Source organism: Ammodytes marinus (genome assembly GCF_949987685.1).
Source record: "Ammodytes marinus genome assembly, chromosome: 21".
NCBI classification, from domain to species: domain Eukaryota; kingdom Metazoa; phylum Chordata; class Actinopteri; order Uranoscopiformes; family Ammodytidae; genus Ammodytes; species Ammodytes marinus.
The window spans coordinates 24,057,318-24,078,737 of record NC_137225.1 but is presented as its reverse complement, the minus strand read 5'-3'; the positions used below and the strand labels follow the sequence as shown (position 1 = coordinate 24,078,737).

The 21,420-nt window shown below is 40.2% G+C and overlaps 1 protein-coding gene across 2 annotated transcripts; it reads left to right on the top strand.

The window, feature by feature from the left end:
• ezh2 (enhancer of zeste 2 polycomb repressive complex 2 subunit) lies at positions 1 to 21,163 on the top strand. Of its 2 annotated transcripts, none has more exons than XM_080050221.1 (19): positions 1 to 317; positions 1,120 to 1,243; positions 6,276 to 6,404; positions 7,382 to 7,501; positions 9,071 to 9,191; positions 10,687 to 10,866; positions 11,638 to 11,749; positions 12,056 to 12,219; positions 12,546 to 12,643; positions 12,826 to 13,087; positions 13,921 to 14,087; positions 14,667 to 14,802; positions 15,151 to 15,276; positions 15,807 to 15,985; positions 16,418 to 16,513; positions 16,905 to 16,986; positions 17,165 to 17,245; positions 17,608 to 17,692; positions 18,097 to 21,163. In XM_080050221.1, exons 2-19 carry the CDS (start codon positions 1,127 to 1,129, stop codon positions 18,155 to 18,157), a joined length of 2,316 nt encoding a protein of 771 aa, XP_079906347.1. In that variant the 5' UTR covers positions 1 to 317; positions 1,120 to 1,126; the 3' UTR covers positions 18,158 to 21,163. The 2 variants fall into 2 exon arrangements, with proteins under 2 accessions (XP_079906347.1, XP_079906346.1); XM_080050220.1 differs by having other exon boundaries at positions 6,276 to 6,410.
• Positions 21,164 to 21,420: the final 257 nt, after the last annotated feature.

Here is a 21,420-nt window from a genome sequence, read left to right as displayed (position 1 = left end):
CAGTAGTGAGCGGTTTGGTCCGTAACGTGTGCCGAGGCGGAAATATTAATAAAAATATTGGACAAATTATTTCACGGGAAGGTTGGGATATAAACGGCGAGATTCCAGTCCACAAACAGAGCGAGGTTTGAACCAAATTGGGAGCAAACGGCCGCTTTTTTTCTGTCTACTTGAAGCCGGTGCTAACTGTGAGCTAGCCGCCGAGCTAACGCTAAAGCTAATCCCCAAACACAAAGAACGACTTTTTTTTTGCCAGTGTTCTTCGATATATTGATCCCGAATCAATTCGTTGGATGAGGACTGAGTTATCTGTACAGGTAAGACAAGCTGTCATTGCCGTTTTCGTCTATTTAAAACGCCCCCGTCTGTCTTTGTTCAAACTGAAACCAACTGTTAGCTAGCGCGCCGGGGGTGTAGTGCCATATTTGGTCACCATGTCAAATCCTAGTCCATCCGCCAGAGACCCAACTTTTTTTTGTTTTTGTTTTGAACGTTATAAACAATAAAAATATATGGCAGAGTGAACTGTAAACTAAGAATAGAGGGAGAATTTGAAGTTGATGTGCATTGTTCCTTCAAATATCTAAACGTTTGTCAGTTTAAGATAAACAATATAGACCTTGAAAGTTTTTGCATCAAGAATGAGGTGCATTGCCAAGTTACACATTCAAATGGTAAATTGTAAATGGACTCCACTTATATAGCGCTTTCCCCTGGTTCTTCACTGACCCAACGCGCTTTACAAAGGGGTCTGTTGGTGTATAAGCACATTTTTCTGAAATTTGTATTATTATTATTATTATTATTTTTTTTATTAAATTTTTATCATTTTGGCGCTGGTGATTTACCCTTTGCACTGAAATTTTTATTTTTTTTTAAGGGGGGGGGGCATCAAAAATGTTTCTATGCAGTAAAAACCCCTATATTTATATTGTGTATTTGATGTTTTTGCGTTGAATATTGTTTATGTATTGTTGTTTTTCCTTTGAATTTGTTTTGAACTCGACATCATTGTAAATGAGGGTCACCCCTCAATTGGTCTCTCGAGGATAAATAAAAGTTAAATGAAATGAAAAATATTTAGATATATATATATATTTTTTTTTTGTATCTTGTCAGGTGGATCATGGTGCTGACAGGAAAGCGCTCGGAGAAGGGTCCGGCCTTCTGGAAGAAACGGGTGAAGTCTGAATACATGAGGCTGAGGCAGAATAAACGCTTCAGACGGGCCGACGAGGTCAAGGTTTGTACAGACAGACAGACCGAGATGACAGAGAGACAGACAGAAATACATTGACAGACAGACAGAGAGATGCAGACAGACAGACAGAGATGAGAGACAGACAGAGAGACAGACAGAAAGACATTGACAGACAGACAGAGATGCACAGAGAGACACATACAGACAGACGGAGATGAGAGACAGACAGAGAGACACACATACGGAGAGATGCAGACAGACAGACAGACACAAAGAGACAGAAAGACGGACACACATGGACGGACAGACAGACAGAGAGACAGACAGACGGAGAGACACACACGGACGGACAGACAATTTACACACAGACAGACACAAACACACACAGACAGACTGACACACAGACATACAGATAGACACAGCCTCACACACACACACACACACACACACACAGACACAGACATTCACACTACGACAACTACATTTGCAAAAGTCAGCTGAAAGACAGGTGCATATTAAAAAGGCAAGCAGAGATGAAAACAATTTTTTTTAAGGTGGATTCTGGAGAATGCTTGTTGCAAAAATCAGTGAATAATATCTCCTCCCAATCTGCTACCTGTATGTACCGTGTGTGCGCTGATGGTTATAGAATACACAGCCTAGACTCTGTAAACTGGCATGTTTCTAGCTGTGCTGGGCTCCTTTTGTTTACGTAGTCCAATGTTTACTTACCTGTTTACAGAGCCTAGGCTGTGTATTAACACTGGCTATTTTTTCAGCGCACACCAAGTACGGACAGATAGCCAATTGTGAGGAGATTTTCATCGATTTTGACAACAAGCGTTCTCCAGAATAGCTGCCTCCAGCTTTTTTTTTTTTTTTTTGCTTTTTTTTGCTTTTTTTTTTTTACCTTTTATTTCTACAGGTAAATCCCATTGAGTCCGAAGACTCTTTTGCAAGGGAGACCTGTTTTCCTTTCCCACGTTACCATTCACACACACATTCATACACCGATAGCAGGCTCACTATTGACATTCACACGAGGCAAGGTGGGTGAAGTGTCTCGCCCAAGGACACAACAACTATGACACAGGTGGCAGGGCGGGGATCGAACCTCCAACCCTTTGATCATTGGCCGACCCGCTCTACCAACTGAGACACAGTCGCCCCAATGTTAGGTCTGCTTTTATACGGTTTGTACAGACAGACACATACAGACCAGGGTTCGACATAACGTATAGCCCGATGGCCCGGGGCCAGTAAAATCATATGCAGGGCAAGTTGATTGGCCAGTCACTGTCCCGCCCGGGCCAGTGACTGGCCAATCACAGTTCAGTATCTTTTTGTAGACTACATCATGGTTCATTGAAATGCGTGTTCTGAGTCGTAATGAAAGCAGTGTTTATTTAAGACTCAATATAATAAACCTAATATAAAATATATTTTTTAATGAAAGGCCAGTGGACAACCGATGCGTGGGCGTTTTGACAGGCACCGTTGGCAGAGCTGCCTACCGTCCGCCTGCGAGTCGACAAATCAATCGACTTACTCTGCCCCCTTTCTTTCTTCCCACAGCAGAGGTTGAGGCGCAGAAAATGATAACTGCGCTTTTCCTTTATCTGCCGCCGTAATGTTACAATATTTGCATCCAAGCCCCAATGGTAATACAAATGAGAGGCGTTATTTAAACGCTGTGAATGCGTCTCCGGTGATTGTGTCGGTTGTAGACAGAAACGAACGGAGGGACTCCGCTCACTGTACAGTTCCTATAGTCGCGCAGTTTGGCACTGTGTTTTCAGGCTCGAGACATTCAATCAGATCGCGGAAGTCTTTCCCATTGAAATCGCTAACGTGGAGAATATCCCCGGTTATTATTTTAGCCACAAACCACAGTTCATCTGCGCGGCGGCTCACTCGCTGGCGAGATCACACGGTGAAACGCTGCTGTGATCGGACGAAGGCATTGTGTGTTTCTAAGGTGATTTAACGTCATAGTCTTAGACGAGCGTTTAACTTATGCTGCATATTTTGCACTGCATTGTTTTTTATCAATAGTTTGAAAAAATGGTCCCACACCGGACTCTTATGTGAAGCTGACACTTCATGGAGAAGTGACACTCCTGCAGCGCGCTCACGACCAGACGTGAACTCACATACACGGTGAAATCTCCCATTAAAAAAACGGCATAACCCACTGATTTTCGGATTTCTATTCTATTTTTAAAGTCAACTTGAGCGAAAGTGGAAAACCGGTCATTCGGTCGACACATTCACATCCCTAATGCATATAGAGAAAGTAATAAAAACAGCCTACCACACCACAAAGAATGATCAGACCTTCATCTCTTATTTATTTTTTATGTTTGAACATGACTTCTGCAGGTGAACTATTCATTAAACTGCCCAAATTCAAGAATAAAAACAACCTTCAAACTACTGGACTTTAAAATACTGGCCGACTCTTTCAACATACTTTCAGTTGTAGGCTTCTAATTCAATATGTTTGCCTGGTTTTATATTATGTGTATGAGCAATATCAACATTTCATATAATTAACTAAAAGAAAAATAACCAAATCTAAAGGGAATATCTATACTGTTACAGAATAGATATTCCCTTTAGATCTGGTTATCTTTCTTTATTTTTCTAATACAGGTATTATAATTATTGACACTAAATTATGAAGAAAAAAAAAGTGTGTGCAGGGCCAGTGAAAATATACAAGGGGCCAGTAAAACTCGGATCCACTGGCCCGGCGGGCCAGTAGGAAAAAAAAGTTATGTTGAACCCTGCAGACATGTGCACAGACAGACGCATGCACGCACACACAGATGCTCAGACACACAGAAACAGTCTCGCACTGATACACAAACATACAGACACACCCACAGAGAGACAGACTCACACACACATTCACACACAGACACACACACACTCATAATTGTAGGTCTGCATCTGTTTCTTGTGTAGAGCATAATTACAGAGAAAGTTATCATTTATATGGTTTGTTTATTCCTCTCCTTCCTGCCTTTGAAAATACAACAGATTGCTGGTTAGCTTGTGTACCATTGTCTCCCTACTGACCCACGCTAACCTTGGCAACAGCAAAATGCATTGCTCAACTAAATATAGGTGTGTGTGTGTGTGTGTGTGTGTGTGTGTGTGTGTGTGTGTGTGTGTGTGTGTGTGTGTGTGTGTGTGTGTGTGTGTGTGTGTGTGTGTGTGTGTGTGTGTGTGTGTGTGTGTGTGTGTGTGTGTGTGTGTGTGTGTGTGTGTGTGTGTGTGTGTGTGTGTGTGTGTGTGTGTGTGTAGATTTTTAGAAATGTAGATTTAAGACATGTGAAAACAAACTTCACCACAATGCTCTGTGTAGTATCTGCTCTCAGAAAAAATCCAGTGTTAATACACAGCCTAGGCTCTGTAAACGGGCATGTTGCTAGCTACAGTAGGCCCCTTTTTGTTTACATGCCCATTTACAGAGCCTTTGCTGCATCTTAACACTGGATTTTTTGTGGATCGCGGTTGAGATATTCACTGATTTTGACAAAGTGATTTTGACAAACGAGCGTTCTCCAGAATCACTGACTCCACCCATATAAAGTAGCAACAGGAAATGTCGGTTTGCCTGCCAACTTGCTCGTACTGTAATTTCCTCTTTACATCAGCAGTGGTTTGTTTTCTTTGAAGTCTTGCTTTACATTTTTAACTTCCTCTTCAGGCGGTTAAAAACACACCTAGGGCACCTTAGAGTTAGATAGGTCAGAGTGAGTCTAGATGCAGTTAATAGATTTGTGAAATATCTTTTAGATTTCTTCATTTAGAAGGGATAGTCCACATTAAAGGCCTACTTCACCGGTTGGAATATTAAGGTGTATTGAACTCGGAGATCCTATGTAGTATAAATGTGCAATTTTTTTTTAAATCGGATCATCCTAGCCTGAGAAAAGGCAGAAAGAGTGTTTTATGGTCTCACTGTCTAACCCTACATTTTCCTTACTGTGACATCACAGTAAGGGTCAGGATTAACAGGACAGCTGGTCCAAGGGAAGACTGAGGAAAGAAAAACCTCATTCATTATATTATAATAGTGATTTTATAATGATCGAAAGCTGGTTCCGTATGGGTGAAGTATTCCTTTAATAAACATGAGCACCAGATTCCACCATGTAAATGTGCCAGATTTAGCCATACAGGCTATTTTGTACCTGTAGTCCCTGGCACGTTAATATCTTAAAAGATACCATTAAAAAAACTTCAACAAATAGGCAAAACACCCAAGTAAAATGACACAACCATTATTCCAGTCCCTTAACAGGTGGTGTGTGAAAATGTCCATGTTAAAGTATCTGAAATGTTTTTAAATTGTCCAGATGGAGAGGAGGCGCAATCTGGCTGTTAAACCTACTTTTAAGCATAATTGATCTCACATGACAGCCACTAAACAAGGCAGTAATGTTTTAGTTTTGTTTTTAAATTAGTTTTTATTTTAAAGGGACAGTGTGCATGAATTAACATTCTTTAGACGACATGTAAAAGCACCCGGGTTCGTTAAAAGGCTAGTTTTCATCAGTAGTCCCTTCGCTTGTTGTCAATGGGCAATGTCCTAAAGTCAAAACACCATAGAAATACAACATGTAGGCCTACACTAGATAAATACACGTTACAGTTTAGTCTAATAAATGCATATCTTTACATATTTAAAACAAATTAATTACACAAGAGGACTTACACATATGGAATCAGTGTTGATATATTTGGGTGTTGACTAGACATTTCTTGGCAGTTGCTTTTACATACTTTGTGCATAGTTTAAAAAAAAACACAAAAACTTCACGCCTCGTTTTTCAGTATTTTTTTTTACAGAAGATCATGTTGCGAACAATCAACATCTTTTCAAATGGATCTTGTATTTTCTTTATTTGTCATTAAAGTTTTTGCTTAGATTTTGTCTACAATTTTGATCATCTATGTAAAGCACTTTGTAACTTTGGTTTAAAAGGTGCTTATTAAATACAAATGAATTGAATGAATGAATACAAATTATTTTTAAATTTTTTTCTTCTAACTTTTCCAGAGTATGTTCAACACAAACCGTCAGAAGATCATGGAGCGGACGGACATTTTGAACCAGGAGTCTCGGACCAGACGCATCCAGCCGGTCCACATCATGACGTCTGTGGGGTCGCTACGAGGCACCCGAGAGGTGAGCGTGAGTTCAACATTTCATCATTACAACTAACATGTAGAAAACAAAACATAGCATTAAAAGGGGGCGACTGTGGCTCAGGTGGTAGAGCGGGTCGGCTGATGATCAAAGGGTTGGAGGTTCGATCCCCGCCCTGCCACCTGTGTCATAGTTGTTGTGTCCTTGGGCAAGACACTTCACCCACCTTGCCTCGTGTGAATGTCGATAGTTAGCCTGCTATCGGTGTATGAATGTGTGTGTGAATGGTAACGTGGGGAAGGAAAACAGGTCTCCCTTGTAAAAGAGTCTTCGGTCTCAATGGGATTTACCTGTAGAAATAAAGGTTGAAAAAAAAAAAAGTGTTTCTTAAAAAGATTAGTGAGTTTTCATTGCAGCCATTTTTTTTTTTTAGATATTTTTTTTTTGTTGCATTCTCAAGCTTTGTTTCATCCTTAACTTAACATGTAGAAAACATAGCAGTGAATTAGTTAATTTTTGTTGTTTTTAGCATTTTAATTTTTCAAGCTTTATTTGATAGTGTGGAGAGAAAGAGAGAGAGAGAGATGAAATGGGGCTAGAGAGGGGAATGACTTGAGAGTGAGCGATCTAACTAGTACAACACAAACGCCCCCAGTGAAAGTGATTCCGACTTAATCAGATAAGATTAAAAAGATAATAAGTCATTTTCATTTCAGCCATTCTACATACATCACTGTCTAAAATGTTTCAATGGTTTTGTCTCTTTATCAGCTTGTTGTGTATTTGATGTATTTGCATTGTACTGTACATTGTGACTGTGTTGTAGTTTTTGCTTTGCATTTGTTTGTTTGACTCGACGCCATTGGAAATTAGGGTCCCAAACTCCCCCAGTAATCTCTCAAGTATAAACAAAGGTTGAATGAATTAAAAAATGACTACGGCTATTTTCCCTTCTGTTTTCCCTGTGTGTGTCTGTCTGTCTGTCTGTCTGTCTGTCTGTCTGTCTGTGTTTGTAGTGCACGGTGGACAGTGGATTCTCTGAGTACCCGCGACAGGTCATCCCCCTGAAGACACTCAACGCTGTGGCCTCGGTCCCCGTCATGTACTCCTGGTCCCCACTGCAGCAGAACTTCATGGTGTGTATCAACATGTAGCAGCTTAATATGAGCTTTAAAGGGACACTGTGTAACATTTTAAGTAATTTATTAGCTAAAATCAATATCGTCATTCATAAATATGCCCTCATTGGTGTAAAATCACCTCTGCCAATAATCTTAATTATCCTCCTGAGCCGAGAATTACAAATATTAATATTACATTTTGTACATTGAGCAGGCAGGTCTTATGGAGGCATCCATGTTTTTGGAATGTCATCAGGTGCATTGTTTAGAATTTAGAATTGTTCTTGTCCTTGAAGGCCACTGTAGCTTCTGTTATTATTCAAAAGGGTTGGGGTTACCCAGGGAGTGTTGCATTCTAGAACTTTCTTGATGATGTCATATTACACAGTGCCCCTTTAAGGTGCTCCGAGGAACTTTTAGTCTGTGTTAATTCTAGTGGCCCCCTTTTAAAGGTTCAGTAAGGGAAATGCTTCTTTAAGCTAGTCCTGTCAGGGGCAGTCCCCTCCCTCGTCACCACATTAATGCACTGCTTGATGTCTGCAAGCAGCGAGTTATCTAGCGTCATCGCAGATCCGTAAGTGCGATAAAACAGGATTAAAAACCGTCAAAACAGACATTAGGAAGGATTTTTACCTGCTCCGTCATTGTAGACACGTAAACATTCACCCATCTGTCGCTCTGGCGTGCACCGGCAGAGAGACGGGTGCCGGTTTGTAGCGTTCTCTCTTCTGATTGGATATCATATCAGGTTGTGGGATACACGAGAAGTTAATTTGCCGATTACATGCAGAGCGGGTGACTTGAGACCTGTGTTATGAAACGCGCACACTATATAAGTGATCACTGTATGAATATAGAGCGATTTAACACTTATATTAACATAAATGTATCGCTCACTTTATAAGACAAAAGCGGTAGTGTTTTTAATACGCCAGCTGTTTTTCCTGGGTGAGCGTTCCCATGACAAAGCCAACCAATTCAATTTGACATCAGGTGAGGAATAAGACAAATATGGTAAACTAGCAGCTATTGGCATCACAGGATGATACATTTGAGTCATTTAAAAACAGTAAATCCTGTAGAAGTGAAACAATGGTGCCTTAAACCTGCAGTGTGTAGAATTTTGGGTTTTATTTCCTAGCAGATTTTGTAGAAAGTAATTATAATATCCATAAGTACATTTAATTTAGTGCATAATAGCTGAAAACATTTTTTGAATTATTATTTTTTTCCTTAGAAAGGGTCTCATATATGTCCATATTTCTGCATATTTTGGACCAAGGCCTAGTGCCGCCATCTTGAAAGTGTCATAGTTGGAATGTCATCAGGTGCATTGTTTAAAATGTAGAATTGTTCTTGTCCTTGAAGGCCACTGTAGCTTCTGTTATTATTCAAAAGGGGTGGGGTTACCCAGGGAGCGTTGCATTCTAGAACTTTGTAGAACTTTCTTGATGATGTCATATTACACACTGCACCTTTTAAATTTGGGACATTGTAAACTAAAGTGTGTGTAATGTGAGGTCCCTTGATAAACAAACTGTATCCAACCTTTGATAAACATGTGTGTACTGTGTTTTGCATCAGGTGGAGGATGAGACGGTGCTTCATAACATCCCTTATATGGGCGACGAGATTCTGGACCAGGATGGAACCTTCATAGAAGAACTGATAAAGAACTACGATGGGAAAGTCCACGGAGACAGAGGTGAGGGTCAGCGGGCACACAGAGGGTTAAAGGCCTACTTCATCGGTGGAATATATGAAGCTGTATTGAACTCCTGAGATCCTATCTAGCATAAATGTGCAAACATGTTAGAAATCGGTTCATCCTAGCCTGAGAAAAGGCAGAAAGAGTGTTGTATGGTCTCACTGTCTAACCCTACATTTTACCATGTTTGACATCACGCATGGGAAAAATTTAGGGTTAGGATTAACAGGACAGCTGGGCCAAGGGAAGACTGAGGGAAGAAAAACCTCATTCATTATATTATAATAGCGATTTTATAATGATAGAACATCCGGTTCCGTATGGGTGACGTATTCTTTTTAAGCATTTTTCAGTTCCTTTTAAAAACGCTTTATAAATACAATATATTATTATTATTAAATGTACATAAGAACTCCTGTATAGTCGTGGGAACAAGGTTGTTTTTTGTGGCTTTAATAAAGTGTTAGTAAGTCTTAAATTTAAAGGTGCTACAAGGAACTTTTAAATATTTATGAAACAGTCTAATTTTTCCTCATAATGATCATAAATTACATGTAACAGCAAAGGAGCCCATCAGTGCAAAGAAAGAATGCTATTTTTATATAGTTTTGTGATTCAGGAATTCCAGTAGTGGATTACTAAATTTAAAAGCTTTCCCGACAACACCAGACTGCACACCATTTTATAAGACTATCGAACAAGATTCAAGATTAACTTTATTGTCATTCCAATGAGTACCTGCAAACAGAATGAAATGAAATGCTGTTTCTCACCAGCTCCCAAAGTTTTTAAAGGCAAGATGTTGCGTATGTAAGTATGGAAAGTTATTACAGCAAAAATGTGAGTGTTCATATTACCCTCCCTATAGCCAAATGATATGCAGACAAATCTTACTTGCACATATTTGATTGGCCAAGGAAAATTAGGGCAAATGGACCAAATCTTCCTTATGTATTTTTTTTTTTTTTTTTTTTTTCTAAAGAACACAAACACACAACTGAAATAGTGAACACAAAGACAGAACAAACAACCAACATGGCGTACTCTACTCTAGGTTTCTAAGGACATAGTTTAAACTAAAGGCAAAAGTTTAGCAGAAAATAAAAAGTCAACGAGGTGTCATGTAGGTCCCTTCAGTACTGTTATATAGTCCAGGAAAGGCTGACATATCTGTTTAAACTTCTCTGCTTTCCCTGAAATCTCATAACACATTTTATCCACATATGAAGTACTAGAGAACTCTATTAGCCAGCATGTCAAATATTTCCTCTGTATTTTATTACTTTTTTGTTTCAATTTTGGGTCAAAAAGCCCCCCCCCCCCCAAAAAAAAACACCAACAATGAACATCTGTCTCTGAATTCAAATTAAATGGAAATACACCATAATACAAAATATGACAAATAGCTTTCACACCAAAATTGCATTTCCTCCGTATTTCAGTAGCTACTTGTAAATGTTTCTAATCTACGTCTACATTGTGTTTTTTCCAGAATGCGGTTTCATAAATGACGAGATATTCGTGGAGCTGGTCAGCGCGATGTCTCAGTACAGTGACAACGAGGAAGAGGAGGAGGAAGAGGAGCCCGAGTTCAAAGTGGAGAAGATGGAGGTGTGTGAAACTAAAGAGCCGGCGGAGGAGACACGCAAAGACGCTCCCGTTAACAACGACAGTAAGTCCATCATAGAGGCATCAGTTATTTATTTATTCATTCATTCATACGGCAGTGGGCGGCAGTGGCAAAGTGGGTAGAGAGATCGCCTCTGGAGTGCAGGGTCGGAGGTTCGATCCCCCGTCTCCCCGCCACATGTCGAAGTGTCCCTGAGCAAGACACTGAACCCCAAATTGCTCCCGATGGTTCAGAGAGCGCCTTGCATGGCAGCTACTGCCATCGGTGTATGAGTGTGAGTATGAATGGGTGAATGTGGTAAGATATGTAAAGCGCTTTGGGGCTGAGAAAATCGGCTAGAAGGCGCTATATAAGTCAAGTCCATTTACCATTCATTCATTCATATTTATTTATAGATTCAATTCAAGATTCAAAGTGTTTATTGTCATATGCACCAAAGGAAACATGTTCTCAGTCATACAATGAAATTATATGGTCCGAGTTGCCTTTCAGGAACTTTTAGTTTGTGTTCTAGCGCCCCCCTTTGGACAAAAGCGGTAGCGTTTTAACTACCCCAGCCAGCAGTTGTTCCTGGGTGAGCGTATACCCCATGGCAAAGGCATTAAGAAAAACTATATAAAAATAGCACTCTTTGCACTGATGGTCTCGTTTGCTGTTACGTGTCATTTATGATCATCAGAGGAAAAATTTAATGGTTTCAGAAATATTTAAAAGTTCCTCGTAGCTTCTTTAAAGAAAGGTGAGTTTGAGGCCTGATGTAAAGTGTGTGTGTGTGTGTGTGTGTGTGTGTGTGTGTGTGTGTGTGTTCTCCAGGTCGAACCAGCAATGCCAATGACGGCACTAAGAAGTTTCCCTCTGACAAGATCTTTGAGGCGATCTCCTCCATGTTCCCAGACAAAGGCTCCACCGAGGAGCTCAAAGAGAAGTGAGTGTCTGTCTGTCTATCTTCCATAACACTAAGGTGTCTGTCTGTCTGTCTGTCTTTAACGGACATTATCTCAACTTTAGTTTAAAAAAAATAATTCAATACTCTAAATCAAAAATCTCAACATCTAAAGCACTTACATCAACTAAACTTTCCATAATCATTAGAATGATTTGCATATTTATTAAAACGTGTGTGTCTGTGTCTCTCTGCCTGTGTGTGTGTGTGTCTCTGCCTCTGTGTGTGTGTGTGTGTGTGTGTGTGTGTGTGTGTGTGTGTGTGTGTGTGTGTGTGTGTGTGTGTCAGGTATAAGGAGTTGACAGAGCAGCAGTTGCCGGGTGCGTTGCCGCCCGAGTGCACGCCAAACATCGACGGCCCGAACGCCAAGTCGGTTCAGCGGGAACAGAGTCTCCACTCATTCCACACACTGTTCTGCAGACGCTGCTTCAAATACGACTGCTTCCTCCACCGTTAGTACACACACACACACACACACACACACACACACACACACACACACACACACACACGAAAATCACTCACACTTACTATCTCGCACAAATTCTCTCTCTCTCTCTCTCTCTCTCTTTCTCTCTCTCTCTCTCTCTGCATATTCTCACTCAAAGACACACACTCATTGATTCACACACAAGCACCCCACACACACACTCTCACTCACTTTCTCACACACTTGCACTATCTTGCTCTCTCTGACACACACTCACTCACAAATAAACTTGCACGCTCACACACTCACTCACTCACTCTCACTGAACTTAATGTCTTCTCCTTGCAGCTTTCCATGCGACTCCAAACACTTACAAACGCAAGAACCTGGAGAATCTGGTGGACACTAAACCCTGCGGCCTCGACTGCTACATGTACCAAGTGCAGGTGAGTCAATTAAATAGGTATGTAATAGTGTATATATAACACACACACACACACACACTTAAAAATTCATTTAATATCATAGCAGGGTTCATTTTATCTAAACTATATGTACAGGGAATAAAAATACCAGGAAATGTAACCTGATAGAATATTCAATAATTTCCGCTGATGTCATGTTCTAGATTCCTCAGGACGCAATGGTGAGTGACATCATCCCGGCGGCGGCCGTTGTTGCAGAGCGACCGAAGACCCCTTCAAAACGCCCTGTTGGCCGTCGCCGCGGACGACAGCCCAACAGCAATAGCAACAGTCGCCCGGGAACGCCGACCACCGTCTCCTCGGAAACCAAAGACACAGACAGCGACCGCGAGGGAAGCAAAGAAGACGAGAGGGAGAACGACAAAGATGATGACGACAAGAAGGACGAAAACTCATGCAGCTCAGGTACGTGTGTGTGTGTGTGTGTCTGTGTGTGTGTGTGTGTGTGTGTGTGTGTGTGTGTGTGTGTGTGTGTGAATGAGTTTGTGAGAGTGTGTAGAAAAAGTTGTTTTTAAAAAAAAAAGCAAACCATGCTTCTACAATGGTAAACATGATTAAAATAATACATTTCACATTAACACTTAATTTGAATTTGACAGCTTTGAAAACAGACGTGTAGAACAGCTTTGATTAGTTCAAAGTGCCTGTGTGTGTGTGTGTGTGTGTGTGTGTGTGTGTGTGCTGAGAAAAGGGATTGTTTTTGCCATCTGGAACATGAATAATAAATATTTAGTCCCTGGTTCCTTAAAATTGTATTGATTCTTAGGGGGAAATTCAAAAACAACTACCACTACAAGGAACTTTTAATTTGTGTTAATTCTAGTGCCACCTTTTGGACAAAAGCGGTAGTGTTTTTACTACGCCAGCTGTTGTTCCTGGTTGAGCGTATAACCCATGACAAAGACATTAAGAAAAACTGTATAAAAATAGCATTCTTTAAACTGATGGTCTCGTTTGCTGTTACATGTAATTTATGATCATCAGAGGAAAAATTAGACTGTTTCAGAAATAATTAAAAGTTCCTTGTACCCCAGGACTGATTTGTGTGTTCCTAACTTTATTTAGTCGCTGTTTTTTTATTGTTTTTTTATTTATTTATTGTTTTTTTTTTGTGCAGAACCCGGAGACAGCTGTTCCTTGTTTGTGTTCTTGTAATAACCCAATAAATAACAAAATAAAAAATAAAAGTTCCTCGTACCTACTATTAATCCTAATATTATTCTGTGTGTTTTGCACAGAGGGGAACTCTCGGTGTGTGACTCCGGTGAAGATGAAACTGAGCGGAGAGGCCGAGGCGGTGGATTGGAGCGGCGCAGAAGCTTCTCTCTTTAGGGTTCTCATCGGGACGTATTACGACAACTACTGCGCCATCGCTCAACTGATCGGCACCAAGACATGCAGACAGGTGAGCCGGCTTATACACATATCTTACCCTGCGTTCCAATTTAAACCTTTTATTAATACAGGTAAATCCCATTAAGACCACAGATTATTTTTCAAGGGAGACCTGTTACCATTCCAACACACATTCATACACTGATAGCAGGGAAACTATCTAGAGCAATTCAGGGTTCTGTGTCTCTTTGCCCAGGGACACTTGGACATGTGGCGGGGAGACGGGGGATCGAACCACCGACCCTGTAGTTGTGTGGTCGTCCACCCTACCCACTTCGCCACTACCCCGTACTTGCATAATATTTAGTACACCAGAAAATGATTTATGATGTCCCAAAACATGCCAAAAATACCCGGATGCCACAATACATCCAATTCTATTTTTGAAGTAGCTCCTCAACATGTTTTAGTAATGTATCATAGTAAAAAGAATGTGAATTGGAAAGCAGGGTAATCCCCAGCTTATGTCCATTTCTGTGTGCCTGGGGGGGTGGGAAGGTTAGAAAGGTGTTTTGATGGACACAGTGGCATTTTAAGTTGCATTTAAAAGCCTTAAATTTAACTTTGAGTGACTGTTTGTCCGTTTCAGGTTTACGAGTTCAGAGTGAAGGAATCGTCGATCATCGCCCGCGCTCCGGCTGAGGACGAGGACACACCGCCGAGGAAGAAGAAGAGGAAACACAGACTGTGGGCCACACACTGCAGGAAGATACAGCTCAAGAAAGGTGTGTGTGTGTGTGTTTCTGTCTGTCTGTCTGTCTGTCTGTCTGTCTGTGTGTGTGTGTGAAGATACAGCTCAAGAAAGGTGTGTGTGTGTGTGTGTGTGTGAGACATTACATTTTTTTCACACAGTGGAGGAAGTTATAGCTCAAGAAAGGTAACTATTATGTGATATATGATTATAAAAGCAAGAGGCAAGATCAAGGAGCCATGTTATGATGAAAGAAATAAGTAAAAGTATGTCCCTACTACATCCTAACTAGATTATTGTTATGGACAGATGTAGAAAAGAGAAAAAGAATATGCCATTTGGAACGCAGGGTTAATTTGACTTTCTTCCGATCCCCTAACAGATGGCTCGTCCAATCACGTGTATAACTACCAGCCATGTGACCACCCGCGGCAGCCCTGTGACTCATCGTGTCCCTGCGTGACCGCGCAGAACTTCTGTGAGAAGTTTTGCCAATGCAGCTCAGAGTGTAAGAGAAACTCACTCACTCACTCACTCACTCACTCACTCACTCACTCACTCACTCACTCACTCACTCACTCACTCACTCACTCACTCACTCACTCACTCACTCACTCACTCACTCACTCACTCACTCACTCACTCACTCACTCACTCACTCACTCACTCACTCACTCACTCACTCACACACCTAATGCAGGGCCCACAGTTGTGTTAACTGGTATGTTGTTAGCTACGGAGGGCCCCCTTTGTTTACATATCCGTTTACAAAGCCTAAGCTGTCTATCAAACCACACAGTTAGGGAACAATGAGGCGACATTTTTCCAGAATCACTGATAGACTCCATCTACTAAACTGTGTGCCTCTGTCTGTCTGTCTGTCTGTCTGTCTGTCTGTCTGTCTGTCTGTCTGTCTGTCTGTCTGTCTGTCTGTCTGTCTGTCTGTCTGTCTGTCTGTCTGTCTGTCTGTCTGTCTGTCTGTCTGTCTGTCTGTGTGTGTGTGTGTGTGTGTGTGTGTGTGTGTGTGTGTCTTTCCAGGCCAGAACCGTTTCCCTGGTTGCCGGTGCAAAGCCCAGTGTAACACCAAGCAGTGCCCGTGCTACCTGGCGGTGCGGGAGTGTGACCCGGACCTGTGTCTCACCTGTGGGGCAGCAGAGCATTGGGACAGCAAGAACGTCTCCTGCAAGAACTGCTCCATTCAGAGGGGCGCCAAGAAGGTTAGACATGATAAATACACATAATACACACACTTCATATTCAAGAAGGCTAGAAATCACATGATAAATACACACATGAAATACTCTAAGGAGAAAATATTTTTAGTTTTATTTTGAAGGCGAGACACTGCAGGTGAATAGGGGGAAAAAATATTACTTTGACAATCTTTATTTGATTTCACAACATTTGATTTCATGTATATAGTAATGCACACACACACACACACACACACACACACACACACACACACACACACACACACACAGTTATGCTTTCCATTTTGTGTAACATCATTATCTTCTTTATGACAATTTCAGCTTTTCTTTTACATGTTTGAAATACAAATTCCAATCAACCAAATAGTCCTAATGTTAGTAAACCTGGTGTATTTTCAGAATAAAAGCTCAACTTGTTCTAATCTCCTTCTTTAGCACCTGCTGCTGGCTCCGTCTGATGTCGCCGGTTGGGGAATCTTCATCAAAGAGCCGGTGCAGAAAAATGAGTTCATCTCTGAATACTGTGGAGAGGTGAGAGTCACTGTCTATTGATTAATTGTCTTTGTCAATTAATAATAAAAATTGGAATAATAGGGGTGCCCTTAGCTCAGTTGGTAAGGCGTCCCCCCCCCCATGGGCCTCGGCCAGCAGCGGACCCGGGTTCGATTCCAGCCCGCGGTCGTCCTCTGCATGTCACTCCCCTCTCTACCCCATTTCAACTCTGTCTCTACACTATCAATAAAGCATAAAAATGCAACAAAAAAAAAAAGAATAAAAAATCAGTATGATATTAGAATATTATTATATTTAAATCAAATGATATGCACCAAACAGTCTGATGCAATTACAGTGAAAAATGGAAGTATAAGGATTAGTAAAGTCTTGTTAAAGACATTGTTTGGGTTTTTGTCGTGTTTTGCAGATAATCTCTCAGGATGAAGCCGACCGCAGAGGGAAAGTCTACGACAAATACATGTGCAGCTTCCTCTTCAATCTCAACAACGGTAAAAACTCACTCACTCACTCACTCACTCACTCACTCACTCACTCACTCACTCACACAAACACTCACTCACACAAACACTCACTCACTCACTCACCCACCCACTAACTTATTTTTTAATGATCATTAATCTGATGCAAAAAAAAATAATCTTAATGTGTTTTTTTTTGTCTCTAAAGACTTTGTTGTTGATGCGACGAGGAAAGGAAACAAGATCCGCTTTGCCAACCATTCAGTCAATCCCAACTGCTATGCAAAAGGTAATAACAGGAGTGTGTGTGTGTGTGTGTACTAGTACTTATACAACTATTTTGTTAGGACCCATTTGAGATCTGAACCTTATGAGTGCGGACATTTTTGGAAAGTGAGGATATTTTGTCCGGTTCCCCCTTTGGGACAGGCCTTTAAAGGGCTGTTTGAGGGTTAACACTAGGTTTTAAGGTTTAGGTATGAATTAGGTTTATGTTAGGGTTAGTGTAAGGGTTGGGGTTAGGCAGGCATTTAGTTTAGATGGTTAGGGTTATGGGGATGAATATGTCAATGAATGTCCTCACAAGTATAGCCGTACAAACGTGTGTGTGTGTTTTGTTGATGTGCTCACTAACTCCTGTTTGCGTTACAGTGATGATGGTGAACGGGGATCACCGGATAGGAATCTTTGCAAAGAGAGCGATTCAGACCGGAGAGGAACTCTTCTTCGACTACAGGTCAGTAGTGACTGAAAGATTCATTGAGAAAAAAAATTATTCACAGTAAATGTGAAAGAAAATTGTGTTTTTCTTCTGATTCTGAACCTAAAACTATTTAAAAGTTGCTCTAAAATAAGACTTCTATTGGTTTAAATGTCTTCCATCAATCTTTTAAGATCTTAAACTCCTTAAAAAAACTTATACATGTAGGTTTTTCTTTTTTTTCTTTTCTTTTTGACGTTGCAATTTAAAAACTCAGCCTAACATTTTTTTTTTTTTAATTAATTTACAAAAGCGTCTCACATTAATATAACGCCATTATGGCCCTGGGCATTTGAGTGACACATTCATATAACTTTTGGCTTTTTAGTTCTTTATTTATTTAACACGGTAAATATCTTTCTGTTTGTGTGTGTCTTCAGGTACAGTCAGGCTGATGCTCTGAAATACGTGGGAATCGAGCGGGAGTCGGAGATGGCCTGATTCTGACTTCTACCTTCACAAAGGCCTTTCTCACACACACACACACACACACACACACACACACACACACACACACACACACACACACACACACACACACACACACACACACACACACACACACGTTCACTTCAGGAAATCCCACAATTGTTCAAACGCTCGAAAGCTTCAGGAAAAAGAAAAAAAAAAATGGGAAAATTTGAAGCCGAATTTGGATACCGTTGACTGTTTTTTTCCTTCAAAACTTTCCCTATCTTTTTCTCTGTTGTTCTTCTGTGCTGAAATCTTCCTCTTCTGTCGAGTGTTGAGATTTGTAAATCTTCGCTTCCTTGAAAGGTGCCGATCACACACACACTCACTCACTGACTTTGTAGTTTAAAAAACAAACAAAACAAAAAATCTCCAAACATGAAAAAAAAAAAACATTACTTCTTCAGGGACCAAAAGGAGCCGCTTTCACACACCCACTGTTTGTAGTGTGTGTGTGTCTGTGTGTGTGTGTGTGTGTGTTTGTATGTGTGTAATGAACCGGCCACACACTCCTCTGTGTCACATCTGTCTGTAAAACTAGAGGCCGTTCACAAAGCAGCGTCAACACATCGACGACATTTTGTTTGTAAAGATAAAAAAAGCGTCAAAAACAAAAAAATTGAACAAGCAAAGATCTTGTTTTCAAATGTTTTGATTTGAAGAAAAGAAAAGTGACCGAAATTATGAAGCTTTTGTCTGTGTAAGTTGATTGTTAATTGAGGGTGTATCAGAAGGGGCATTCAGGCTGTTACTTAAATTTAAGGGTGCTCTTTAAATAGATGAAGAAAAAAACACCAGCAAAGAGATCTCACATGATCATTCTTACCTTTTAAAGGTGCTACGAGAAACTTTTAGATATTTCTGAAGCTGTCTAATTTTTCCTCTGCAAACAATACCATCACTGCAAAGAAAGCTATTTTTATATAGTAAAATACCTTTGTCATAGGTTTACGCTCACCCAGGAACAACAGCTGGCGTGGTAAAAGCACTACCGCTTTTGTCCAAATGGGTGCAAGAATGAACACAAACTGAAAGTTCGCCTAAGCTTTCTAAAGAGCGCATAAAGATTGTTAATGCAAAACACTTTTTTCATTGTTGTTGACGCTGCTTTATAACGTTGCCTCGGCTTCAGGTGCTAAAGTTAAAAACACAGGAACCGGCACTGACCTTCACAGCGACGAAAAACAACAGAAAACTCCTTGAAACATTTTTGTCAATGTATTATTATTATTTTTTTGTTTGTTTTGAAGTCGTACCTTGGTAACGATTTCACCAAACTCAAACCAAAACCATTCACTGATCCCAACGAAGGCTTTCATTCCTACTCTCCTGTCATTTCTCTGCAACGGTGAATCTTTCTGTGTAATGTTTGTAACTGAAGTTTGACTCCCTCTCTATTTCTCTCTTCCTCTCTCTTTCTCACATCCTCTCTTTCTCTCTCTCCCTTAGTCTCTCTCCCTATCTCTCCCCCTAGCTCTCTTTCCCCCTCTCTCTTTCTCTCCCTTTCTCTCTCTCTCCCTCCCTCCCTTCCTCCCTCTATCTCTCTCTGCTGTGCCTTGAGTCTGTTAAAACACTCAAATGTCCTGTCTGTAGATTTTTGAGTGTCTGAATTTAAACTGTCTGCATGAAAAAGACGAAGAAAAAGTTTTTAGGAAAGCACTGCCTCTCTCTCTCTCACGCGATGTCAAATCCAATCATTCTGAAAATATGATTCCAACTTTATAACAATGAACCAACAATCACGCTTCGAATAATTTCTATTTTCTGATGTGAATTCTTCTGGTGCTTAAAAAAAAACACTCTCTCTTTAGGCCTGAACGTCTGGCCAAACTTGAAGCAATACCAGCTGATTTTTATGTTATTTTGGGATATTTTTTTTGAGCTTCTTCTAACTGTCTACACCTGTAATTTATGACAAACTTCACAAAGGTGCGTCTATTGTTATGATGCGGTGACGTTTGTAGATTAAAAATGTCAGTGTTTTTGAAAAAGCTGAAATCTGGTGCTTCTATCTTTCTCTCCTTACGATGGAGTATTAAGGCCATAAAGAGGGAAAAAAAATACAAATTGATTTTTGTAAAATAAATTAAAAAATCTAGTAAAATTACCAAAAAAAATCTAAAAAAAATAACAATTTAGACTTTTCTTATATAATTAAGACGTTATTGTAATATATCTCGTGATTTTTTATAAATATTTATTTCCTCAATGTGGCCCTCATACTCCATTGTACTCATCTCATACACATCTTAAACGTTTTAGAGTTAGTGACATTTTTGTGCATGAAAAAATGGTTAATATGATGTATCTGGAGAGACTGAAAAGTGTGAAATATTTCTGGCTGAAATGTGTAGGAATCCTGTTTTTTTGTTTTGTTTGAAACACGAATAATTAACTGTTTGCTGATTGAAATGAGCCTCTAAAAGACTCATAAAATGGCGGGTTGGGTAACAGAATAAAAAATTCGAGCCGCTAAGAAACAAACCAGTAAAGTAAACGGAAGAGTAAGCGTTAAGACCCCCACCCCCAAAAAGGTGCTACAAGGAACTTTTAAATATTTCTGAAACGGTCTAATTTTTCTTCTGATGATCGTAAATAACATGAAACAGCAAACGAGATCATCAGAGCAAAGAATTTTTATATTGTTTTTCTGAAATGCCTTTGCTTTTGTCCAAAGGGGGCCGCTAGAATTAACACAAACTGAAAGTTCCTCACAGCATTTTCAAAAACCAAACCAGTGATTTCTCTCCATTGTTTAAGATTTGAGTTTTTTTGAGTACCGCGCCCAGTCTAAAGTCTAAAAACTGCAGGTTAATTTATCGTTTCAGACGCACGCATACGCTGTTTTTTTTTCTCTCCCATTCTTCATGAACAAGGACCACTTAAGTTTTTTCCTCCGATGACAGGTGCTGATTTTGTAAAGTTTACAGGGATTTTGTTGTTCAAAGTGATGCAGATTAAAATATTATAAATGGTTGTTTCTCTGTGTTTTAAATTCATCTTAATTAACAAATCACATGTTTGATACATTTTCACTGTGCTCCTTAAAGGAGCTGTAAGCGGAATGGTTCTTTTAGCTAACTTCCTGTCAGTTACTGCAGTTAGCAGTCCCCTCGCTCGTCCCTATGTCACCACATTAATGCACTGCGGTCTTCAAGCAGCGAGTTATCTAGCATCATCTTAGATCCGTAAGTGTGATAAAACATGATAAAAACCATCAAAACAGACATTGG

Bases quoted from the DNA above. Each gene is read 5' to 3' on its own strand.
- ezh2 (XM_080050220.1), top strand. From the start codon at position 1,127: ATGGTGCTGACAGGAAAGCGCTCGGAGAAGGGTCCGGCCTTCTGGAAG. The intron at 7,502-9,070 runs GTGTGTATCAAC...GTTTTGCATCAG, and splicing joins CACTGCAGCAGAACTTCATG to GTGGAGGATGAGACGGTGCT. The intron at 16,514-16,904 runs GTGAGAGTCACT...CGTGTTTTGCAG, and splicing joins TCTCTGAATACTGTGGAGAG to ATAATCTCTCAGGATGAAGC.